Genomic DNA, 23,523 nt, shown 5'->3' on the forward strand with positions numbered 1-23,523 from the left:
TATGTTACGTGAGCACATTACCACAAAAATTATCATGTTTTGTCTCACATAAGTACAACAGAATATACAAATGTCGATAGGTGACCGCTTTCGAAAGTAGCCGTCTTGACCCAATAATAAAATATAACGGCCCGGCTATAGTTTGAAAGAGAGATGTAGTTTCTTTTAATACATTTTTCTATTAAAATTGTTTTTTATACGTGACGATAGGGTACAAAATATTGTGACGGATATGACGCCACCGGAAAAGCAACGTTGTGGAAGACAACATGGCGACGCGATGAGCGAAAGTTGCGAGAAACATTATAGTAGAGATGCTAGTTGTGCCCGGTTTTATTACTTAAATCATGGAGATCCTTGACTTTCATTTGAAATCATGATGCAAGGGTTCACGGAAAAGAATGCCAACGACAGGACCGCATTTTGGAGAAAGAATGTGCGATCCGTTCCTGGAAGGTAAAACATATTCCACTTTTTCCCCTTTGAATCTTTGCGATATATGTGTAATTCGTGCGTGTAGATTGTTGTAAACCCTGTAGACCACGCTCAGCAACGGCTACCATTCGCGAAAAATTCTTGCAGCGGGCGTACGCTACGGCATTGCGACATGCCGGCGAGCGTCTTGGCAGTCGTCGCCGTGACCTCGCCTACATGTTTACGATCTGAGAAACCTTCCGTAAACACACCCTAACAACGGAATTATCCAAGATTTTTGCAGCGTCTCCGAAAGCGCTATGCTGAACGTAGCATGCGTCACCACGTCTGTTGATTCATCGTGTCTACGCATCCTTGCATCGGTTGGAAGCGCGTCGTTATCGCCGTTTTTGGTCATGGTCGTTGCCACGGTGCTTTGCCGAAAGAACGCGTTTGTTGCGCGAAACAATATTGTATGCGCTATCCTCGTCAGCTATCGCGTCACCCCTTGTGAAATTCTAGATTTCCGACGGATCGCTTCACTCCACTGCCTTCGCGGCACATGTTTCCGTGTTGCCGGGGGAAAACAAATAAAACGAATAAAAGAAAGACGCTACACATTCCCTGCCTGCAAATGCATGTGGCAGCGCTTCTTCTCGCTTTGCTTGTGTAGTATTTGACTGTCATACACATTCGTATCGTGGATTGGTTTTAGTAATCGCCCTACGCGCGGCGGGGTGTCAGCAGCTGTTCGCGTTGTTTTGTGCATACGAAGGAGCTACGTAGGCGCGAAGTTGTGGTCGGCGCCGTTGTGCCTACATTCGTTCAGAGCACGTTTGTTTCGTCTGGCATTGTCCAGTGTTGAGTCTCTGTGAAATATACTGCCGTGCCTCGTTTAACCTGTGGCCTCAACCAGTTGGTGCTCTGCTACTGACCATTATTTGTTGTTGCACCGGAAAGGGTCTGGCGCGTGAGCGCTACTCTGGGGTCCTCCGATGTAGGTTGTGTAGAAGTGGGATGTTGCAGCAGTGCTGCTTTGTCTTACATCGTTGTGGCTTGGTAGTGAATTGACAGGTCTGGTGATATGTCCTTTAGTGCTATGAGTTTTCGATAGTGGAATGCCTGATATATTCATTGATCACTCATTGCGGTTCATTTATTGCCTTGCTGCGTGCCCGCTATTGACTGGTTCACGAAGGATATTGCATTGAACGTTAACCTTGACGGTATCTTTGAAAGTACATAATACAGGATATGAATATACTGGTCAAAACGTATTATTGGTCTAGTTGGTTCATTATAGCAGCAAACAGCGTCAGAGAACACGACGGACAAAAACAGAAGAGAAGAAGAAGACGGGGGAGATCACAAGGTGCTGGGTGCCTTGAGATCCTCCCCATCTCCTTTTTTTTTTTTTTTTTTTTTTTTTTTTGTCCGTCGTGTTCTCTGACGCCATTTGCCACTATAATGAAGCAACTAGACCATCTTGTGATCGTCCCCGTCTCTTTTTCTTGTCCGTCGTGTTCTCTAGTGCAGTTTGCCACTATATGAATATGAACACAAGTGCATGTGAATAACAATCACAAACTTACCTTCAAGTAATGTTGCTGGTTGAAAGCAGCTCAAAGCTTTGTTGATTCTGTTGTTTGAGCAATGCTAGCTTCTTCTAAATCATATAGTATAAGAATACTAGGGGCATCAATATAAGTACATAAAACCTTACTGTGAGAAAGAAGACTTGGATGTAAAAAAAAAAGGCACTCAGAACAATGTGACCTTCCTGGTTGTAGGTTTCTTTTTTTTTTTTTTTTTCATTTCTATACAATACTTTCGGTGCAGCTGTCAACATAAATGGAAACATTGTCTGGCAGCACTATGCGCAGTAGCAAAAGGTTTGTGTTATAGAAAGCACGTTGGAAGTCGAGGCAGGTCTCTTATTCTTAAACGTCGCAATTTTCCAGCATCAAGCCTGTTTATGGAGCGTCCCATCCACCAAAAAAAGATAGCATGTGAGTGCACAGTACCTATTTTTCTTCTGCTCATATAAAAAGTATTATTGAAACTTGTGCTTTATGTGTTAGATTTGTAAGTTGGGTCAGAGTGAAATGTGGCAAAAAAAAAAAGAGTCTGCAAATGTTAAGCATAAGATTTGAAAAGTGTGACCCAGTTCCACTACATGCCCTGTTGCTAAATATGAGGACTACCTGTCGAATGTACTACCTACCATCACAAGATTTTAGAGCCCCTAAGCTCAAAGTCTGTGATGGATTTGTGCCACTGTATCACATATTGGCGAGTGTAAAAATGTACATATGTGTTCCACACCACTTCTTCGAACTAGGGTTTAGTTCTTGTCTTTTGAAACCTTATGGAACACAATAGGGTCAATTTATAACTGTCAGCGAATATCAACACATTTCTGTTGAACTTTTTGGTCACGCATAGACACACACACACAAAACAGAAAAAGTAATCTTCTAATCTGAAAAGGAAAGACTGTAGCAAGGGGGACGCAATGCTCGCATAAATGCGGAGTAAGACATGCAATTTCTAAATAATTGAAAAAAAAAATGTTCTAGTAGAATAGTTAAGTCTCTAACCACTGAGGTGGCATTTCAATGGTGTTGCATCAGCATTGCCTCTTGATGACAAATGTTACTACTTTAGCTATAGTACTAAAAAAACATTTTTTTTTTCAGTTTATTTTTCTGAAAGCTGCATCTTACTACCGGTCTACGCTTTTCAGATTATTGAATTGTTACTTCTATTAACCTTGGATTGCTCAATGTTGTGTGGGCATGTGTGTGTTGTTATGACTACATGAAGCTAATAGACAATGAGGGCAAGGAAAGCATGGGGGGGATAATAAGTAATTAAGAAATAATAAAGAAAAGAGAAACAATAGTGGCCCAAAAGGACAACTTGCTGTTGGTGGAAGTGGGACATCCAGCTTTGATTCCTGTTATTATTCTTGTTCATTACATATATATATATATAAGAAGCCAACAAACACAGACACCAAGGAATACATATGGGAAATCGCTTGCACGAGCTAATTGAATTAAAGATACAATAAATTAATGGAAATGAAAGTGGATGAAAAAACAACTTGCCGCAGGTGGGGGCACAATTTTTTCTATGAATTTCCCCTATGTTTTCCTTGGTGTCTGTTTGTTGGCTTCTTATGATATGATTAATCAAAATCGGGCCCCTCGGTTTACCTTCTTCTCCTTCATTACATAACGAGGGTCTTGAATCCGGCAACATTGATGCCTTCAGACCCAAAACGATCACGTACTCGTGACGCCTGCGGCAGGATGTTTCACATTCGCCGCCAAGGTTTGTGAGTGGTGGTGCCGGCTAACACTCCCAGGGTTAGTTTCTAGTTGTAAAACATAAATAGCCCTGAAAGTGGATGGGGAAACAGTCGCTGCGGTAACTCAATTGGTAAGAGCATCACACGCGTAATGCGAAGACGTGGGCTCGTTCCCCACCTGTGGCAAGTTGTTTTTTCATCCACTTTCATTTCCATTAATTTATTGTTTCTGTAATTCAATTAGTTTGTACAAGCAATTTCCTCTATGTATTCCTTGGTGTCTGTGTTTGTTGGCTTCTTATGTGATATGATTAATCAAAATCGGGCCCCTCGGTTCCCTTTCTTCTTATTCATATATATGTATATATATATATATTATAACATGACCATATTGTTATGGCGCAACCAAGAGTGGTGCCAAAGTCAGAAGACGACGATTTGACGTGTCGAGGTGTAATCGGTCACGACAGCCATCTTGTTTGTATATCGTTGCCTTCCTTGTAAATAGTGTAAATACATCTATATATGGGACTTCCGCAATGTAACAAATTGGTGAGAGGTGCGGGGTACTCACGAGACAACAACGGAGCTTCGTAGGAGTCGTCACCTCGGACAGCACAACATGATGGACGAAACAGGTCCCGAAATGGCGCGGCCCACTTCAATGCCTACAACCCCGACAGTGGTCTTGACTCAGCCGCGGGATCCAAGAACGCTCTGCAGCACCGACCACCTCGACGTGTAAGACTGGATCGCCATGTATGAGCTTGTAAGTGCCCACAACAAATGGTATCCGACGATTATGTTGGCTAACTTGGTGTTCGACCTACAAGGCACTAGCGAAGGTGTGGTATGATAACCACGAGGAAGAACTTAACGACTGGGACACAGTGCAAGCAGAAGCTGAGGGACTTGTTCGGCCGTCCTTCCAGGTGGAAGGGCACCTGCAAAAAAAGAACTAGCGACCCGCATCCAGACGTCCACAGAATCTTATGTCTCTTACATCCAGGACATGCTTTCTCTGTGCCACAAGGCCGATAGCGATATGGTCGAGTCAGACAAGGTTAGACATGTACTGAAGGGGATCGCTGACGATGCTTTCAACCTGCTCGTGTGAAAAAATTGTGAGACAGTACAGGACGTCATAAAAGAGTGTCAACGCTCTGAGCAGGCCAAGAGCCACCACATTGCAACTGCCGTTCGCATGTCTGCCGAACACAGCTGCGACATCCTCTTGTGTGCCAACAGGCTAGGAATGCAGCGACCATCATCATCAGATGATCTGACACGGATAGTACGGCAAGAACTTGAGGCCATGGCTCCTGCAGCCTTTCTTTCCCTCCCCAGTGAAGCGAACAACATGCCTACAGTACCATTTGGGCAGGCAATAGTCTGCGAAGAACTCGCTAATCTTGGAGTTCATTCTGTAGGCGCCGTTGCCGCTTCACAGCTGTCAAGTGCTCCCCGCCCATCCAATGATCAGCGGTATCCTGCACACTACCGAAATCCAGCCGAGTGGCAAACCGCAGACGTTGCTCGCCATTGTAACAACTGTACTGTCTCCTCCCCTCAGCGATCGCCATTCACCAGTTATTATCGCCCCGACCAAAGCCCGCGTCGTTACCAGCTTGCATTTGACGCCCAACAGCCCAACAAGGACGATCGTGCCACTTGGAACAGTCCCTCGTCGTCATTCCGACGTCACCAGTCCCGTTCGCCACCAGCTTGTCGACCATCGTTCCTATCGCTGCGGGCTTGTCGTCCACCGTCCCCGATGCAGCCCCGGTCTCCGGAAAACTAAGCGATACAGCTCCCAGAGGTGACGCTGCATTGACGACTTGACAGCAAAACCGTCTGATCGGGGTTCACCCATCGTATTTACACCTGAAATGCCAATCCGATACGCCGTCGTCCGCACCGTGTTTCACATGCTGAACGACAAGTGATACAACGAGAAGTCGATAAGATGTTGACTGAAGGCGTTATCGAGCCATCTTCCAGTCTGTGGGCATCCCCTGTTTTCCTTGTCAAGAAGAAGGACGGCAATTGGCGCTTTTGTGTCGATTACCGGCACCTCAACAAAGTCACGCCCTAAGGATGTCTACCGCTTGCCTGCGTATTGATGACGCTTTAGACTGCTTGCACGGAGCCAAGTACTTCTCGTCCATAGACCTTCGATCAGGCTATTGGCCAATCTCTGTAGAAGACATGAACCATGAGAAAACAGCTTTCGTAACACCTGAAGGCCTCTATCAATTTGAGGTTATGCCGTTCGGCCTTTCTAATGCCCCGACTACTTTCGAAAGAATGACGGACTCCCTTACTACGCAGCTATAAATGGTCTGCATGTCTGTGTTATCTAGACGATGTGATATTTTTTTCACCAACTTTTGCGAGTCTCTATCGCGCCTCTCGGCTTTTCTTGCTGTTTTTCGATGCGCCGGCCTGCAATTGAACTCATCCAAGTGCCACTTTGGACGTCGTCAAATTACCTTTCTTGGCCATCTTGTCAGTTCCGTTGGCGTTCAACCTGACCTGGACAAGATTCGCACTGTCCAGAACTTTCCTGTGCCATCTTCCACCTGCAGACGTAAAATCTTTGTTGGACTATGCTTGTATTTCTGTTGTCGTTTCATTGCGAATTTTGCCCACACTGTTCGCCCACTCACTGACTTACTTAAGAAGGACGTTATATTCACGTGGGACCGGCTCAAACCAAAGCCTTCTCCGCTCTCGTACACTTGCTTACGGCTGCCCCATTGCTGGCTCATTATGATCCATCTGCCGCCACTGAACTTCACACGGATGCCAGTGGCCATGGCAATGGGGCTGTACTCGTTCAATCGCAGCGTAACGAAGAGCGCGTAATTGCATACGCCAGCCGCCTCCTGTCACCTGCCGAGAGAAATTGTTCAATTCCTAAAAGGAGAGTGCCTGGTGTTAGTTTGGGCAGTAGCTAAATTCTGCCCTTACTTGTACGGCTGCACATTTTCCGTGGTTACCAATCACCATGCCTAGTGCTGGCTTTCGTCACTTAAAGACCCCACTAGACGATTGGGTAGATGGGCGTTACGGCTCCAAGAGTATTCATTTGTTGTCTTGTACAAGTCAGGCCGCTTGCACAAGGATGCCGACTGCCTCTCCCGTCATCCTGTCAACCACCCTGAATATGATGCGCACTGACACCGATGCTTGCGTCCTGGCCATTTCTGATCTGCGTGACATCCGGACTGAACAACGGCGTGATGACTGCTTATGTGTTCTCATTGATCGTCTGAATTCTGGACATTCGGAGCCCACTCTGCGCATGTTCGCACTCTGCGACAACGTTCTTTACCGTCGCAGCTTACCCCCCGAAGGACCAGAATTTTTACTCGTGCCACGCCATTTCCTGACGATAATTCTTGAGCAGTTGCACGACGCACCTACTGCAGGGCACCTTGGAGTTTCTCGTACTTACGATCGCGTACGGCGTCGCTTCTACTGGCCAAGCCTGAACTGCTCCGTGTGGCGCTATGTTTGCAGCCTGTGCGCTCTGCCAGCGCCGCAAAAAACCTGCTGTGCTGCCCGCTGGATGCCATCACCCCATCGATGTGCCCTCAGAACCTTTCTTTCGCGTCGGGCTTGATCTTCTCGGGCCTTTTCCGTCGTCGAAATCTGGTAATAAGTGGGTCGTTGTCGCGACTGACTACGTGATCCGTTACGCGATCACGCGAGCTTTGCCCATGGCGCATGACTTCCGCAACGTAACAATCTAAAACCAACGGACGATGAAGCCAAGGAAACCATCAGGAAAACTAGCTGTGGTTGTAATTGAAATATACAAAATAATGAAGAAAATTGAAATGAAAGTGGACGAAAAGATAACTTGCTGCTGGGGGGAGCCGAGCCCCCAACCTCCGCATTACGCGTGCATTGCACTGCTAATTGTGCTACGGCAACGTTGCGGCTATCAATCTGGCCACTATCTATCTTGGGTATTTATGTTTACTAGATCTAGCTCTGGGAGTGTTAGCCAGCGCCACTCAGAGTCATGGCGAGCGGATGTGGAACATCCTCTTTTTGCCCGCTGGCGTCACATAACATGGGAATTTTGGAGAGCAGTCACGTGGCTAATTAACCCTCGTATGCTACCTAATGGCATGCATATATATACATATATAATAGTTAGGACAGCTGTTGATGTTGCAGTGGACCAACTTTTGTGTTTGGGCTGCTCTTCACAGGCCATCCACCCCAAAGAAAGATGGTCACAGCAGTCGACATCGTCGAAACACATCATCTAGCTCATTCAAGGACTTCCAGGAGAGTACTGACGACGCCTGGGACATCGGCGACGACGAGTTTTGTGTTGTGTCAGGTGAGAATTTGCTTCATTGTGGCTTTGCTTTTAAATGCGAATGCATTTCTATGTCTACATAAAAAGAAAACCCATCCTTCCGTCACATAAGACGACTGCTTTCAAGATGGGGCCTGCAGCAGCAAGCGAATTGACCTTCGTGCTGTTTCTCGCTTCAACGCGAACTAAGCGGGGAGAACACAGTGCACACGAAGTTATCAGCCCTCGGCACACTCAGTCCCCATCGCAGATTGCTTTCAAGATAGGGCCCGCAGATCTCGCTTCAATGTGAACTAAGCGGCGGGAACACAGCCCACACTTGCCATACGCAGCCGCCGCCAGAGTGCAGTTAGTCATGGCTAGTAATAGTTGGACGTGGATGGATAAGGTGTTAACGGCTTATAATGATCAGAACATCATCAGCGCACCTGGCAGCGCCACCTGCAGTAGTTTGCTTGCGTCATCAATTCACCTTGTGCCGTTGTCTACAGCAGGTCATGTTGCCGCAGCGCTGTCATTTATACTAGTCGGATGAAGTTTCATAACATTGATAACTGGGGGGGGGGGGGGTGCTGCGTGGACATGAGCAAGTGGCACAATGCTTGCGCATACTTAAACAACTCCCAGAGGAGTTTCTGCGTGATTTTTAAGGAGACACTAAGGTGAACTGTTAACCCTCTGCGCTCCGTTGTCTGGCAGGGCCCGACAACGCAATATGGCCGTAGCGGTCTGCTGTCAGGCGGTGACAAGGGTGGTCTGGGGTTAAATTGCGTGGCATTCTTTGTATACATGATGCGCCATCTCTTGAGGAATAAATAAACTTTGTTTTTGAAGTTTACTTCTTTTTGCACTAGCGTGCAGCACAATGTTCAGCACGGCTTCTGGATACCAGAGCGTTCTCACTTGCGTGCGGAAGCGCGGTTCGCTGAGAAGCATGACCACTTTTTCACTGCGTGCGTTTTAAGGTGGCGCATTTAGTGAAAGCTTCTAGAGGTTTCCATTGTCAATAGCTTTATTTTGAGGCACACACAGCTGCCGAATAATCGTGATAAAGAACAGCGACACCTTCAGTACCACCGCAACCTCATCTAACAGGGCCGCGATTTTGTAGCGATTCCTTGTCCTGACGATATTCCTTTTAGCACTTTTCGTGCTTTGTCAATAGTCAGAGCGACGCCCCACCCGCAGTTATCAAAGCGATCAGCCGGCCGTGAACGGTGGATGATAAGAGTGGCATATAATCGAGCGGAACGCATTGCTACAAAATCGCGGCCCAGCTGGTGGGTGACGTGAGGGCTAGAGCCAAAAAGTGGGGCCCGTCTGCGCGGAAGGAGTGCAAGGAAAGACTAGATGGGAGGAGCCATTTATCTACAAGCTCCCAGGTCGAAACAGCAAGGACTCCGCTGTTTGTAGCGATCGAAAAACAAACGGAGGCAGGAGGGAAACTGTGTTTTTCTGCAAAACCTGCAATAACAACCCTGGCCTGCACCCCGGAGAATGCTTCGAGCGGTATCACACGCTGCTCAAATATTGGTAGAGGAGTTGCCTGCAGAATGCAAGAGAAAAAATAAATATTCTGTGAGTTTTTCTTCCACAGTTTGTGGTTTTCTTCGCGGCGCCACAAACTGGCAAAATAGTTTCGGACCAGAACAGCCGCAAAGTGGGTAAAAGTTTCGGACCGCAAAGGGTTAAGTTAACCTAGACTGATAAATTACACTTCTCAATTTGTTAGCAGGTGTTCTTGTTTCGAACGGAGGCTCCATTTGCGAGCCAGAAAATAAATCAAGAACGAAAAAACGAACAGTAGGGATGAGCGGTGCGCCACCTTGAAACTTGTGCACAAGTTCCCCGATGACATTGCAGATTTTGTCATCATCTGCTTGACGCCGGGATGAAATTAAACAAAAAAATTTGAATTAGCTGGATTTGAAGTAATGAAATTTTTCTGTGTAATGAATACTGGCATCTGATGGACAGTGCGAGAACCTTTGACATTTCATCTTGGTCTGGGGGTAGAGAATGTCCTGGTGGGGTTGCCCGACGTACATGTTCTCGGGCAGCGCCGTGAGCCGCTTGATTTCTCACCAAGGATTCGTGTCCCGGGTCCAGAGAATGTACGTTTCAGGGATGTCTTGGTTCTTGATGATGTTGAGTGCTGTCTTGCTAATTCTCCCTGCCTGAAACTGCCTGCGAGTCTGTGACAGGGCGGGGCATGGGAACTAATTCTGTCATTAGAGTACTACTTTGTGTGTTTTTGCTCAAGAAGTAAACTTTTGGAAACTGTTATGACACAGCATTAGTTGCGTATGTGTACATTCTTAGTCAAGCATTAGGGGCTTGTTGAACGAAAATAAATAAAAGGCAACCCCTGTGGGGTGCTCTGACAAGGTGCCTAGAATAATTCTATTGTATTACTCCTTAGCAGGTACAACAACAAGCTGTCATAGATGCTCAGACTTGTACACATTAGAGAAAAAAAAAATTAACTTATTACAATTTCTCTATTCAAAGATATAATTGATTACAATGACTTATTGCTGTCCCATCAAAGTGGGTGAGTGAATAAACTTTATTACGGAGACCAAGCTGTTAATGTCCAAAGGTGGGCAGCCACCCTATTCCAAGTAGCCGTGGCCCTGTGCTGATAGTCTAGCCCTGTTCACCAGCCGTAGCTGGCCCTCGGGTCTTGGGCTTGTCAGCTGGGCCTACCACTGGTCTTCTGTTGGTGATTGGATGGGCATTGTCCGTGGGTTCGTTTTGCCTTCCCAAACCATGTGGTCAAGGGTGTTTTGTGTATTGAAGAATTGGCAGTCTCTTGTAAATGTTGAGGGGTACATTGCGTGTAGTAGAGTGCCGTGGAGGTAATTGCCTACATGAAGTCGGCGTAGTATGACGACATCTTTGTAAAGCTTGCAGTGTGGTGGCAGATATTCCCACCTGTTCTTCTTGTAATGTTCTAGAATGTTGTCGTATTTGCTTTGTATCATTTCCTCTTGGTCTGGGGGTAGACGATGGCCTGGTGGGGTTGCCCGGCGTACATGTTCTCGGGCAGCGGCGTGAGCCGCTTGATTTCTCACCAAGGATTCGTGTCCCAGGGTCCAGACAATGTACGTTTCAGGGATGTCTTGGTTCTTGATGATGTTGAGTGTGGTCTTGGCTAATTCTCTTTGCCTGAAAATGCCTGCGAGTCTGTGACCACAATGACCGGCACGTCGCATCGGCAGGTCCATATGGCCATTGCTATGGCGACCTGTTTGGTTCGTTCAATGCCCCTAGCAACTATACTGATGCAGCTGCTATCTCTTCTTTCTGCTTGTTGGTTTTGCAGGCAACATATCTCCCTGCCTTGTCTCTTGCGGCATCCGTGTACCTTATTTCTGCTTTGTTGCTTTCTTTGTCTAGCATTTTTTGTAGCACGGTGGCTCTTGCTTGTCTTCTCTCTTTGTTGTATTCTGGGTACATGTTTCTTGGTATGGGTGCTACATGTATCGTTGCCCTCAGGGTTGGGGTTACACATTGTGGACTGTTATGTTCTTCTTCGAGAGGCTATCCAAGTTTTCTGAGGAGAGTTCTACGGGCAGTGGTAAGTTTTAGTCTTCCGATTTGGTTCATCTTGTGAGCCTCTGCCAATTCTTCCCAGGTATTACGTACTCCTAGTTTCAGCACTTTTTCTATGACGTGGTGGGTGGTAGTCCTATTGCCAATTTGTATGTCTTTCTTATCAATATGTTCAACTTATCTCTTGACTATTCTTGATATCTAAGTACGTTGTACCGTCGTTGATTCTGCTGATGACCAATGCTTGTATGAGCTTTAGGGTATCTTGTTCCTTCAATCCATTAAAATAATCCCATGAAATGTCCCATGAAAGCAATGAAGTAATTACTAGAATATAATCGATTTCTTTTAAGTTACATTCCTCCTAATTTTTATTGACATTGCACAAATACAGTAAATAGAATGTGGCCTGGCCGTATCAATGCATGCTCTGCAGCCCCCTTCACACAGGTATCTTCATCAACTACTGCTTCGCAAAATCTTTGTAGCTAATTTTCCCTCATTTTATTGAAAAGACAGCAGCTGCGACACTGAAAACTTTACAGATCTGAGTGCTGGATGGAAGGGCATCATTGTAACGTACGAACACTTTACACACAAGATTATAATTACTTACTGCCATGATGCTCGCGTCTGGGTCTTCTGTGATGTGCAGCACTTCATTGTTGCTGGGGCTAAGGGAAGGTACTCCCTGTAGGGCCAGTGAAAAAGGAAAAATCATCCATAGGTGATTTCCTGGCATCCATGTCTGAAGTGGCCATCACTATTGAGCCATAGAAGCGCCTGTTCAATTTGAGTTTGGGCTTTTGAGTACCTTAAGTCTCTTGGGTATGCTATTTCTAAAATCCCCTGTTGTCCCATGAAGAAAGTCATTTCCTTTTTTCTTTTTGCTGCACTGAGACACTGTTGATTTAAACATGAAGGGACTGTTGAAAGATGTTCCGTCGTATCAGAAAAGTTCAGCTTAGTAATCTTGAATAGAGCTTGATTTGTAAAAAATACTGGTGTTCTGATCACTACTCATCGTTTGACATAAAGGCAACAGTTATATACAGATTGAACTGCCCTTTATTGAAAAATTAAGGCATATAAGACAGGAAGAATATACCGTAAAATACCGAGCAAGCTAACCCCCCCCCCCCCCCCTTGCATTCTGGAGATAACTACCAAAATGTGGGTAGAGACCTTCCTCAATTCCTCACCAATCTTCTAGATGGTGGCTAAAGATAATGGCAGCCACTGAACGTGTGCAATCCAGCCTGCGCTGTTTTAGCGAAACTGATTTCAGAAAACTTGATCACTGTCAAAACCATCAAAGGATTCCTCAGAATTCAATCCAAAATGGAGGTTAAATTTGTCTTTCAGCTTGTCGCGGTCTTCTGGCACCACGGCACCGATGTCGGCGAGCGAATCATTCAGCTTGGTGTCCTCAGACCCGTTGAGCGTTCGTGATGTCCCAGCACTTGAACGAGTGTGCTGCGGTTTCTTCTGGGACGGCAGCCCATGCCTCAGCCACAAATTCTGGCATGTCATTTCGTGATGGCTTTCATAGGTTTCCTTTCGGTATTTTCTTGCTGTTCCGCATAAAGGCCTTCCAGGTCCTCTGAAGACTGGCCTTAAATGGCTTGTTCCAGTAGACATTGGCAGGTTGAAGAAGGATGGTGCAAGTGGTTGGCACGTACACGATGTAGGTGTTGCATTCCTGAATTGCATCTTTTGCTGTTTGAAATTTGGGTGTGGGTGCCTGATCCAGCACCAGAAGCACCACTGAATGCCATCGGTATTTGGCTACTTATTTTGGTCAGCCATTCCTCAAACTCTGAAGTGGGTGAGAACAATATGTCCACATTGGATTGGCTTCAGTTGGCTTGGATCCTTGATTGCACTTAAAAAAGCAAAAATTTCAGAAGCTTCTTTTTATGGAGGGGGGAGGGGGGGGGGGATCGGCAGCGGGAAAAGGAAGGGCACTTAGTTGCACTGGTATGGAAAGGTGAGATTCGCAGAAAAAGGTAAGGGGCGCTTACACATGGGAGAAGGTCTGAATCTGCAGTATTTTATGGTAGTACTACCAAGGTGTAGTCTGGTTGGTGAAGCTAACAGTTATTTAACATTATTCCGTTTTTTCGCGCAGTTAAACAATGTTCGCTAATATATACCAACTCGCCCAACAACAAGTTCTTCTAAAATAACAGTTATAAGCAGGGTTCATTGTTCTCACTTAAAACTGCTGAAATACATAAAAAAGAAAAGGTAGGCCAGGTTTAATTTATTGAAATGAGATTGTAAGGTCACATGTTTCAGCTGCATTTAAGAACTGTTTTCTCATGAACATCGATCCTAGACTTGCCAGGTTTGTATTTATTTCTTTGCCATTTCACATAAGTACAACTGTATTTTTGCGACAAAATTCCTAATGTTTTGCAATAATTTTTTGAAGCTCAGCACTTATTCTTTTCTTTTGAATGTTTTCTTTTGAAGACCCCCTCGAAATAACGAATTTTCCCCGCCGACAACTTAGAGATTTCGCCCCAAATTTTGTCATCTTTGCGCGAGCAGCAACTGGAAGCACCTTCTTCGCCGCAATGGAATGCAAAGTGAGCGCATGTGTGTGTGCGTGTGAGAGGCGGGCCTGCATCCCTCGACCCGGCGATCTTGCCGCCATGGGCGTGACCTTTCCCCCTCCCTTCATTCAAACCTGATCCTGCCGCTTGCTGCAGCTGGCCTAGCTCGTCAAGCCGGCACTCTCCTTTTCTAGTTGATGTTGCCGACACGCTGGCAGGCTCTGTGACACATCACACTCGATGAGCGCGGACACGCGCTGTCAAACGCTGGCAGCGTGTGGAAGCGCCGCTGCAGAAGCGAGCGAAGGGACCTTCGTAATGTTGTCTATCGCTTCAATGCAAACTGAGCGCCGAGAACACACAGCACGCACAAAGCTACGAGCTGCCGACGCACCTACACTGTCTAGACTCTGCCCCAACGGAGATTGCTTTTAAGATATGGCCCGCGCGACCGCGCACCGCCGCGTAGTACGCAGTTGATGCCATAGTACAGTACAACGCCACCTGCTATCCCTCCCCCATCGCTCCCTCGCCGGTGCCTCGAGCGCAACGGAAGAAGGCGTGCTTCTTCCCTGCTTTTCTTTCTTGCGCGTGCGAGATTTAGACGTGGTCGTTGGCTCTCCTCGCACATTTTCGCTCGCACATACAGCATACGGCGCGCGGCGACTGCGTTATTGCCCTTGGACTTTATACGGAACATCTATGAGCCAAAACCAATTTTAGGGCCACAACGCGTCATAGACACCATCTTTAGATAGCAAATACGGATCTCAAGGGCCATACTTTTGCTGGCGGAAACCGAAAATACGTCATAGTTGTCGCCCCCGGCACTCTGGGCGGCCCATGCCATCGTCAAGCCACCAAGCCAAGCGACATGAAAAGTCAAAATGGCCGCTCAGGTCGGCGCGGGGTGGCAGTTCGCAACGTATGATGCGGGAACGGTCCCACAGTTGCGATGCAACAGCGGGGTTACCAATGCATTCATTGGGTTCTATGGGAACTGTGCGGGGACCGGCCAAAAACGATGTAACAGCCGGGTAAGCGCAGCACCCGGGAACGTAACAGCGGGGTTCTACTGTAACACTAAACGACGCTATGACGCAATCGTGACGCTCGCTCTTCGTTTCCGATGCCTCGAGCTTGTGCGAAACGGCACGCGTCCACGCATCCAGTACTTGGTGTGACAATCCAAGGATGAGTGCTTCGACGAAAACAGGTGCGCGTTACAATCAAGGGCGCGTTAGAATCGAGTAAATAGGGTAAGCGTTTATTTTTTTCGAATTTTCGGGCCGAACCTGCATATAACGAAATCCTCTTCATAACAAATTTTTTCGGGAATTTGTCAATTCGTTATATCCAGGTTTAACTGTAATTCATTTAGTAGCCATCAGTGAGGCAGTCACTGCCAGACTAATTTCTCTTTTTCTCATGTCATTTTTAATTCCATGGCCTTTTTCATCCTTTCCTGTGATCTTCGGGTCAACTAAGTAAGGTCCACGGTAGTCATTCTTGCTTAGACACTATGTACTGTAGCATCCTAGTCCTCGTCTTGTTGCTTGAACATGATTCATTTCCTACCTTGTTCAAAACTTCCTACATCAAACCTCAACATATAATCTTGGCTCATGAGTAAGCACACCAACCTCCTAATAGCACAGTGCAATATATCCAATGGTTACTTTGATTTGTTTTGATTTTCTGTGATTTAATCATATTTCATATGTTCCTGCAACACAAGAGCTATAGAATCGTCAACTCTAGCTAGATATATGTCATATTCCTCTGTACATGCACCTGGCACCACTGTCCTTCCCTCAACTGGCATCATTCATTGCCATCGTCCTAGTTACATTGCTGCTTACATGTCTCACACTGCGCATCCACCTGACTTAGTGTTTGCATTTCGGCATACCTTGTGAGCAGTGTAGTGCATAAACATAAAACTTGCATATTACTTTTAAAGGGGCCCTGAACCACCCCTCTGGCTTGGTGAAAAAACATAGTCTGCGGATAGCATACGCTGCTGTGAACATCTCAACCAAACTTTGCAGTCATGTGTGGGCGCGTGGACCTCGCAAGAGGAGCGCGAAGTCACCTTTCTCTCAAACGCTCTCTTTTCAACAGAAGCCCGTTTCTCGCTCTTTTCTGGACACTTTATTTCGTAATAGCAGATTCCGATACGCGGCTGCTATTGGCCAATAGATGACATTAATCAAGAAGGGTGTCTGGATCATTGCACTTCTTCCTACTGTTAAGGCACGTTCACACCGAAAGGGGAGCGTCTCAACGGCCAAGCGGATTTCAACGCGGCAAGGCGGCGAGCACGCGAGCCTGTTCAGGCCAGACGGCTTGACTGGCTGCCCAAGTCGCCGAGGAGGCGGGGCATCTAGTGCTTTCACGGCGGACGTGTCAGCTGGTGTCTTGAGTGGCTGCGGCAAAACAGAGAGCTCCAGCGGGCGGAGCTCTCCGAGCTTGCCGCCTCGTTTTCCGCCCGCTTTACCCACCTGGCGAGGATGTTTTTCCCGCTTTCCGCTTGCCCGCTCGCCCGCTTTCGGTGCTCCACCTTCAGTGTGAACGTGCCTTTACTGTGTATATTTATTGATGCAGTTTAATAAACAGGGCGAAGTAAGTAAAATTCTGCTTTCGAATTTCGATGATAATTATGCACTTCCGGAAGAGACCGTAAATCATCTGCTCAAGCTTGGCCGCGGCCGCCTGCGTAGGAATTAAACTTTATCCACCCTGCCTATCGGTGTCGTAGCCGTTGGGTCTCGCTAATTTCGACTAGTTTTGAACACTCGGCTAGTCTCGAACCACACGGAACTTAGTCAGAACACACACGCTTGGCAGTGCAAGCTCATTGCCAAAATCTTGGCTTGTGCTGAACGCATTGAAAAACATTTTGTGGCTTGTGGTTAGATGCCTCGGCAGACTTCGCTTCATAATGACTATTTATAGCGCTTCAATGTGTGCAAGTTCGATGTGGCTACCATCCGTTGGTCAAGCTGGTGCAGGACAAAGCCGGTGCGCTCCAGCCCTGTCATGCACAAAGCAAACACTGCAGTTGCTGTAGCTGCGGTCTGCTACGTAGCGTAGATACCGTGGCCACTGCGGGGTGCCGCGACGAGTCCACTGGCTGAGCGCACTGTGGCTCAGTGAAGACAACTGCTTTTGGCGTGTCATGGGCGCCAAAATCATAAATAGTGGCATCTACGTGAACATCCGAAATCAAATTCGAAGTGCAGTGGGGAGGGAGCGTTGTGGTCACACCCACTCCGCTGTAGCCTTCGCAGTGCAAATCATTGAAGAAGGAGCGGAAGCGCTACGAACGGTACGTTTCATTGCCAAAATCTCTGCTTCTGCTGAACGCACTGAAGAACTTTTTGTGGCAAAGTATTTCTAAAATAACCTAATTTAACTTCAAATGCATTTTTCAACCTCGATAAAAAAAATGGTTCAGGGGGCCTTTAATGTTGTGACCTTTGTGGTGAATAAACAAACAGTGCACGAGACTACCCACTGCATAGGATGAAAGTAACATCCACTGTGGGGTCATAGTGGCTATGGTTTTGCGCTGCTAAGCATGAGATCATGGAATCAAAACCCGGCCGCGGGGGCCACATTTTGATCGGGGTAAAAGGCAAGAAGGCCAGCGCACTATGCATTGGGTGCACATCAAAGAACCCCAGGTGGTCGAAATTAATCTAGAATCCCCCACTACGGCGTGCCTCATTGTAGCTGGTAAGTTTGCAAGGCGTATCCACTTGGAATGAATTTCCAGAATGACACCAGTTTGGAGATATGCGCCGTCAAACGTGCCACAAAAATGCACTGTTGTTCCACTTTTTGTAGCGAAGCTGTTAGCATCTAGTTGGTCGGGATTTTTTTGGTCTGTGCTCACCCAAAAACAAATTGCAACTTGAAAAGGGCTTTGTCTTGCAGTTTCTGCGTAAGATGTTTGTTTTCTTGTATAGTATTTGAATAACAGTCCGAAGCTATCGTGTCTAAGCTTGTGTGTAAGTCGTACTTTATGCATTTTTCTGACGCAGTTTACTGTTAAACCTTAATTTAGTTCAATAAGGCACTTGCGCTTAATGGAGAGCCTAGAAGAATAAGGATGTGTGCTACACTTCCGCACACGTGCTTGTGCACGCGTGACGTACGTCGCTTGGGGGTGGTAGTGCTTGTATAATATCGTCTAATTTCGGTTGTGCTTGTCTGTCGTCGGCAACAGCTTCGACATACATCCACTTTCAGGAATAGAGGTGGAATTTTTTGACAAGACGCTCTTTTATGCATTGAAGAGCAAATGTAACGAATGCCCATGTATTTCGTCCCACACTTTGGTCAATAATCTCAAAAGTGGTGTCATCCTGGAGATTCATTTCAAGTGGGTATGTCTTGCAAACTCACCAGCTACAATTTGTAAATTTCAAAATGTGTCGTAAAGTAATTAATTAAGAAGTTAATTGTGAGTTTTTGTTAATTTATTGAATGTGTGTTTCAATTTCTCGGGCTAGTAATGTCCGCCTCTTCAAATAATCCAGCTCAAAAACAAGAATTATGCTCTGTCAAAGGCGATTTTTAAAAATTACGAAAGACTTAAAAATATGTACATATATAAGGAGATAATGCAAGCTGCTCGTTGGGTCGGACCGGCGGTGACGTCGGAGACGGTACGAAAGGCGGGGGGGGGGGGGGGCGACATCGACGACACAGACGTTCTTTTTGCGGCCAGTTTCGGTTTCAAGGAGCTTGCCAAAGAGAAATAATTGTTCGCGTAGCTCCCACATGAACTCCGCTATTCAAAATTTGATTGTGGGGATAGGCAGCGTCGAGGACGGGCCCCAAAGTACTGATTTGCTGTGGCCATCTATTGTTGATAATTAGAAAGTTAATTAGCATAACTTCGCTAATTACGCATGTAAGTGCTTAAATTGCTCTGTATCTAGAGGCCGCCAATCCACACACTCGAATGGTAAACATAATGTGACGAAGATTTACATTTTTCTAATTTTAAAAAGTTGGTGCAGCTAAAAAAAAAACACCCTCTATATGACATATAAACTATTTAACTTACACTACTTACTGCATGTAACTGGCTGCATCGCATGTTCACATTAGTCACCATAAATTTACACTCAGTTGTATGGCCAGTTTGATGTCAAAGGCATAGGGTTCAACCTTCTTGGTTTTATTTTCTGAAAGTTCAGTGTGCTTTCACATACTTTTATTTGAAGTTTACAAAAAAAATTTCCTGGTGGCAGTTTGAAAGTGTGCTATATTTCTTGGAACAGTTTTGTTCACATGAAAAGGTACTCTGACCTTGAACAACAAGGTCAGAGTACCTTGTATTTGTAACATGACCTTGAAGAAACCCAGGAGAGTATGAGACATTCTGGCATTCTTCTGATACAGCCTAGTAGCAAAGCCAAAAGCGCACGGGACGTCCTGATACAGCCAATAACAATGCTGTATTTTATCAACCATTCTGAGGACTGTACAGCGAACGGTATTGTCAGAACTGCACAATGATTACAGGGTGCCAGTCATTGAGTTACCCTGCAGAAAAGCCATTTCCATGTGTTTTGCAGACGTGAAGATAGTGTCCAAGGTGGTGCAGTCCACAGCAGAGTCGGTCATCACGAACCACAGCAGAGCCCGGAACACCGCGGAGCTTGCAGATGAGCCACTAAGTTATGAAGTCTCCGATGGATGCTCTGCGGAAGCCCGAGCAGCTGCTCTGCAGCGACTGGCAATACAGAAAGGTGAGCCACTGGTCTATTCTTTTGCTGCGGTGGCTGTTGGCTCAGAATAATGTAACACGCTGAAATTAACCAATATCAGCTTCAGGCTGAAAAGAAACAAATTTTGATTGTTTTAAGATTCGATTGTAGATCTAACTGCATGCCAGCTAAGCAGGCTACTCCCGATTTACACTAGCTGCTTCAAGCACACTGCATAAGAAGGCCTAGCCCGGTTACGGTCTGCGAGCCTTCTGCCACCTGAGGAAAGGAAAGAGAGATTGATTTGTTGACAGAAGAGCTAAGCCTCCTGACCACATTGGAAACGTCTATCAGGTGGCTAACACCTGAAATTCGGCCAGCAGTGATGGGGGAGGTAGGACATTGCCAGTACATATTGAGCACGCCCCACACGGTGAGCTGGGAAAATGAAGATGTATGTGCATGGGGGGGGGGGGGGGGTAGCTTGCTTTTGTACGCATTACGCAATACAGTAAAACCTCGTTAAAAGAGACTGTCAAGGGACCCAGGAAACATGTCTCTTGTAACCAAGGTCTCTTGTTAAAAAAATTGTAATAACACTGAGGAGTCGGACTCGACCACTTTATTATACATCAGCATCAAAGTGTGTTTAAACAGCTTTGATAGGAACAGAGTTGTCTCGTGGAAACATGGCGATGGCTCCGGAGTCCGACTACCGGCATACAAAGCAACCAGAGCCGCAGACGCTGTGACGGAAATCCAACTCAATGCTACTCTGTCGCAAAGTCGGTGTGGGAGCACGACAGCGATTATGGAAGCAAAATGACAGAAAATTCAGTGCAATTTGTAGTTGCACCCATGCGAGGAATGACATCTGGCTGTGGCACGGAACAAAATCGAACCAAGGGAATGAAAATTTCAGCGCATACCGGTTGGTACGACGTTGGCTGTGTTCGTGAGCGTGTCTGAGTTCTGTCTCTTCTGAACAGTAATAATTTACTCTAGGGACCTAAAAAAGTTGTCCTTAGTATAACCGAGTGTCTCTTGTAACCAGGTCTCTTGCATGTGATGTTGTTAACATGGTGAACATAGGAAAACCAACCAAACCATTTTCAAATGTCTCTTGTAACAGTGTCTCTTGTAACAAGATTTTAATGTAATACACGAGGGTAGAATGAGCTGCTGCACCTATTTTTGTGATCGTAGTGTGAATTCATATCGTAGTGAGGTTTTTATGTTAGCATATTACTTAGCCCCCCTTAATGACTGAAGTCTTTCATTAAGACATAGCATTGAATGCTTTCATTAAGACTAACTTTGAAGGACTTTCAATTCAACTAAATTTCTTTATCAGTAATTGTTTTAGCACAACGGTCCCAAATATGTGCAGAATGAAGTAAAAGGCTCCCAATTGCACTGCTCATGCAAAACCTTGGTATAAAAACAATATTTCTCTGCTGGACCTGCTGGGGACTACAAGGTTTGATTTTGTGTTGCAGCATGTGCGGGCTCCCCCCTGGAGCCGTGTGTGGTGCCGCCGTCACGGACAGGCTTTGGGCCTGGCATGGCAGTGCGTCACCTTTGCGGAGGAGCGGGGGCAAACGCATCACCTCACCACTCGGCCTCGCAGAATGCCCTCAACTCGCAAGCGACCCTGGAGAAGTTCCAGAGTGTCCTGCAGTGCCCCAAGACCGACCTCGGTGGGTGGGCAACCATGCCTTGCATTGTAAAGGGTGTGGCATGTATGCCTTACTGCTCTTGCCCATTGTTTAGCGGCACAGGGGCCGGGGCTTTCTCGAAAATGAACACGTTTTATCTGGCTTGGTCACTGTTAGGTCGATGCATACTAAGGAATCACCCCTTTCAGACACGGTGTGCTAGCTTTGTATGTGCAGCTGTGTGCAATGCCACAATAAATTGGAAGCTACGTCTGACATTTTCATTTAATTTCATCTAGATATTTACCCTAAGAGCCCTTAGGTTCTTAGGGTAAATATCTAGAATCTCAGTGGTACAAACAGAAAGGCAGGGCATGCAAGAATTACCTCTGGGTATGGTAACAGAGCTAGTGTCAACATAAATATAGGTAGGGAGAAGCATGGAGAGTGTGATAAAGCACAGAAATAGGAAATTAAGGAATGCAATGAAGCATCTGGTAGAAAAGGAGCAGTAGTACAAAGTAATGACCACACAATACGATAATACAAGGTAATAATGCAGTACAAATTATGTAATTGAGTAACACCTTGTAGTTTGACCGTCACTGTTCAGGAAATCAGATAATTCGAACTCACCCTCTTGTCTCGGCAAGCTAATAGATTATTTAATGGCATTAAGCGCTGGTTCATTCAAACGTGTTTATCCGCGCAATGGTTAATTCGTATGACCCATGGAATGCGCTATGCCGCAAATATGTGACATAAGAAAGCAAAAGCGGCACTAGCGTCTAACGGTAACTAAGCGGCAGAGTCTGCATCTCCGTCGTCATCAACAGGAGCTGTATGGGAAGCTGGAACGAGAGGAACATGGTGGAAAAATATGAGAGGTGTATTAACTGCGCGCGGCCGCCATAGAGAGAGTACTGCTGCAATTAGCTATCATTTCTGGCGCTAGCTAATAGATCGCACAAGTTTTCAGGGCTCACATGGTACATTGCGCGAGTGTGAAAATAAAAGCACTTAGTTGTGTTGTGCATTGCGATTTCATAGCCACCTGTTGGGCTTCTAGTGCACAGTGGCCAAAAGAATGTTTTGTCCACCTTTGTAATACAGGGTACAAGTTTTGTGAGAAGTCGCTGTTTGTTGAGCGAAAACATGATGACCATCTGAAACACGGGAGGCAGGTGTGCATTGTCCAGAAAGAATTGCCCTCTTCAATTGACGGGTATGTTGGTGAAAGAAAGTTCAAACAGCCATGCAAGATACTTCAGTAGATCGGAAAATTCTAGGAATGAAAAGTGGAGAAGGATGGGGGAAGGGGGGGGTGGGGTGGAGTGGAGAGATTTGAAGGGGCTGCATTCGTTTTGGCAGCTCATGGAATCCAAAAATGCTCCCCCAGAACCGGCTATGGGAACCTTTGGATTGAAACAGAAAAACTATGGATTTGAAATGGGGAGGGGGGGGGGGGGAATAAAAAGGAAGAAAATCAGTGACTAATGTGATAATAAGTCTTTACTGTATACCTTAGCTGCTCTTTAGGTAACTTTTACATTAAGAAATTTTTAATAGTAAATGCAATCAAGGGCTGGTTTCATCAGTTTTGTCTTTAGTGGCATGTTCAGTAAGCACATGCACTTTCTTGGCTTATAAAATGCCTTTATGCAAAACATGTCAGTGGCATTCTAGTGTGCCCTTGTTTGTGAATTTACTCTGTTTAGTAGCGTCTTGTTGTTAGTGCTTGTTGATGGAAATTTGTTTTATTTATGTGTATTATGTTTTTGCTTTCTTACTGGCTTCAGATGCGCTACGTTCTTTAAGTTGGAAGGGTATTCCTGCCGAAGTGCGCCCAATCACGTGGAGGCTTTTGGCGGTATGTATCACCACATTACTATTTGCTTTGCTTGCATTTGCCCATCGAATAGCTGATATCCTTGTCCGTTTGTCATTTGTA

At 46.0% G+C, this 23,523-nt stretch overlaps 1 protein-coding gene across 2 annotated transcripts in view; it reads left to right on the plus strand.

Annotated features, from left to right (window-relative positions):
- The first annotated feature begins 244 nt into the window (after positions 1 to 244).
- LOC119461457 (TBC1 domain family member 22B-like) overlaps positions 245 to 23,523 on the plus strand; it is a 42,726-nt gene continuing 19,447 nt past the window's right edge. The window contains exons 1-7 of one of the 2 annotated variants that reach the window (XM_049672661.1): positions 245 to 456; positions 2,376 to 2,423; positions 7,957 to 8,090; positions 11,078 to 11,176; positions 19,783 to 19,956; positions 21,414 to 21,614; positions 23,372 to 23,442. In XM_049672661.1, coding sequence (XP_049528618.1) covers positions 377 to 456; positions 2,376 to 2,423; positions 7,957 to 8,090; positions 11,078 to 11,176; positions 19,783 to 19,956; positions 21,414 to 21,614; positions 23,372 to 23,442 — 807 coding nt within the window. In that variant the 5' untranslated portion in view covers positions 245 to 376. The remainder of the gene's footprint in view (positions 457 to 2,375; positions 2,424 to 7,956; positions 8,091 to 11,077; positions 11,177 to 19,782; positions 19,957 to 21,413; positions 21,615 to 23,371; positions 23,443 to 23,523) is intronic. The other variant, XM_037722775.2, reaches the window with a different exon arrangement.

The sequence above is a fragment of the Dermacentor silvarum genome, chromosome 8, assembly GCF_013339745.2.
Source record: "Dermacentor silvarum isolate Dsil-2018 chromosome 8, BIME_Dsil_1.4, whole genome shotgun sequence".
Classification (NCBI taxonomy): Eukaryota; Metazoa; Arthropoda; class Arachnida; order Ixodida; family Ixodidae; genus Dermacentor; species Dermacentor silvarum.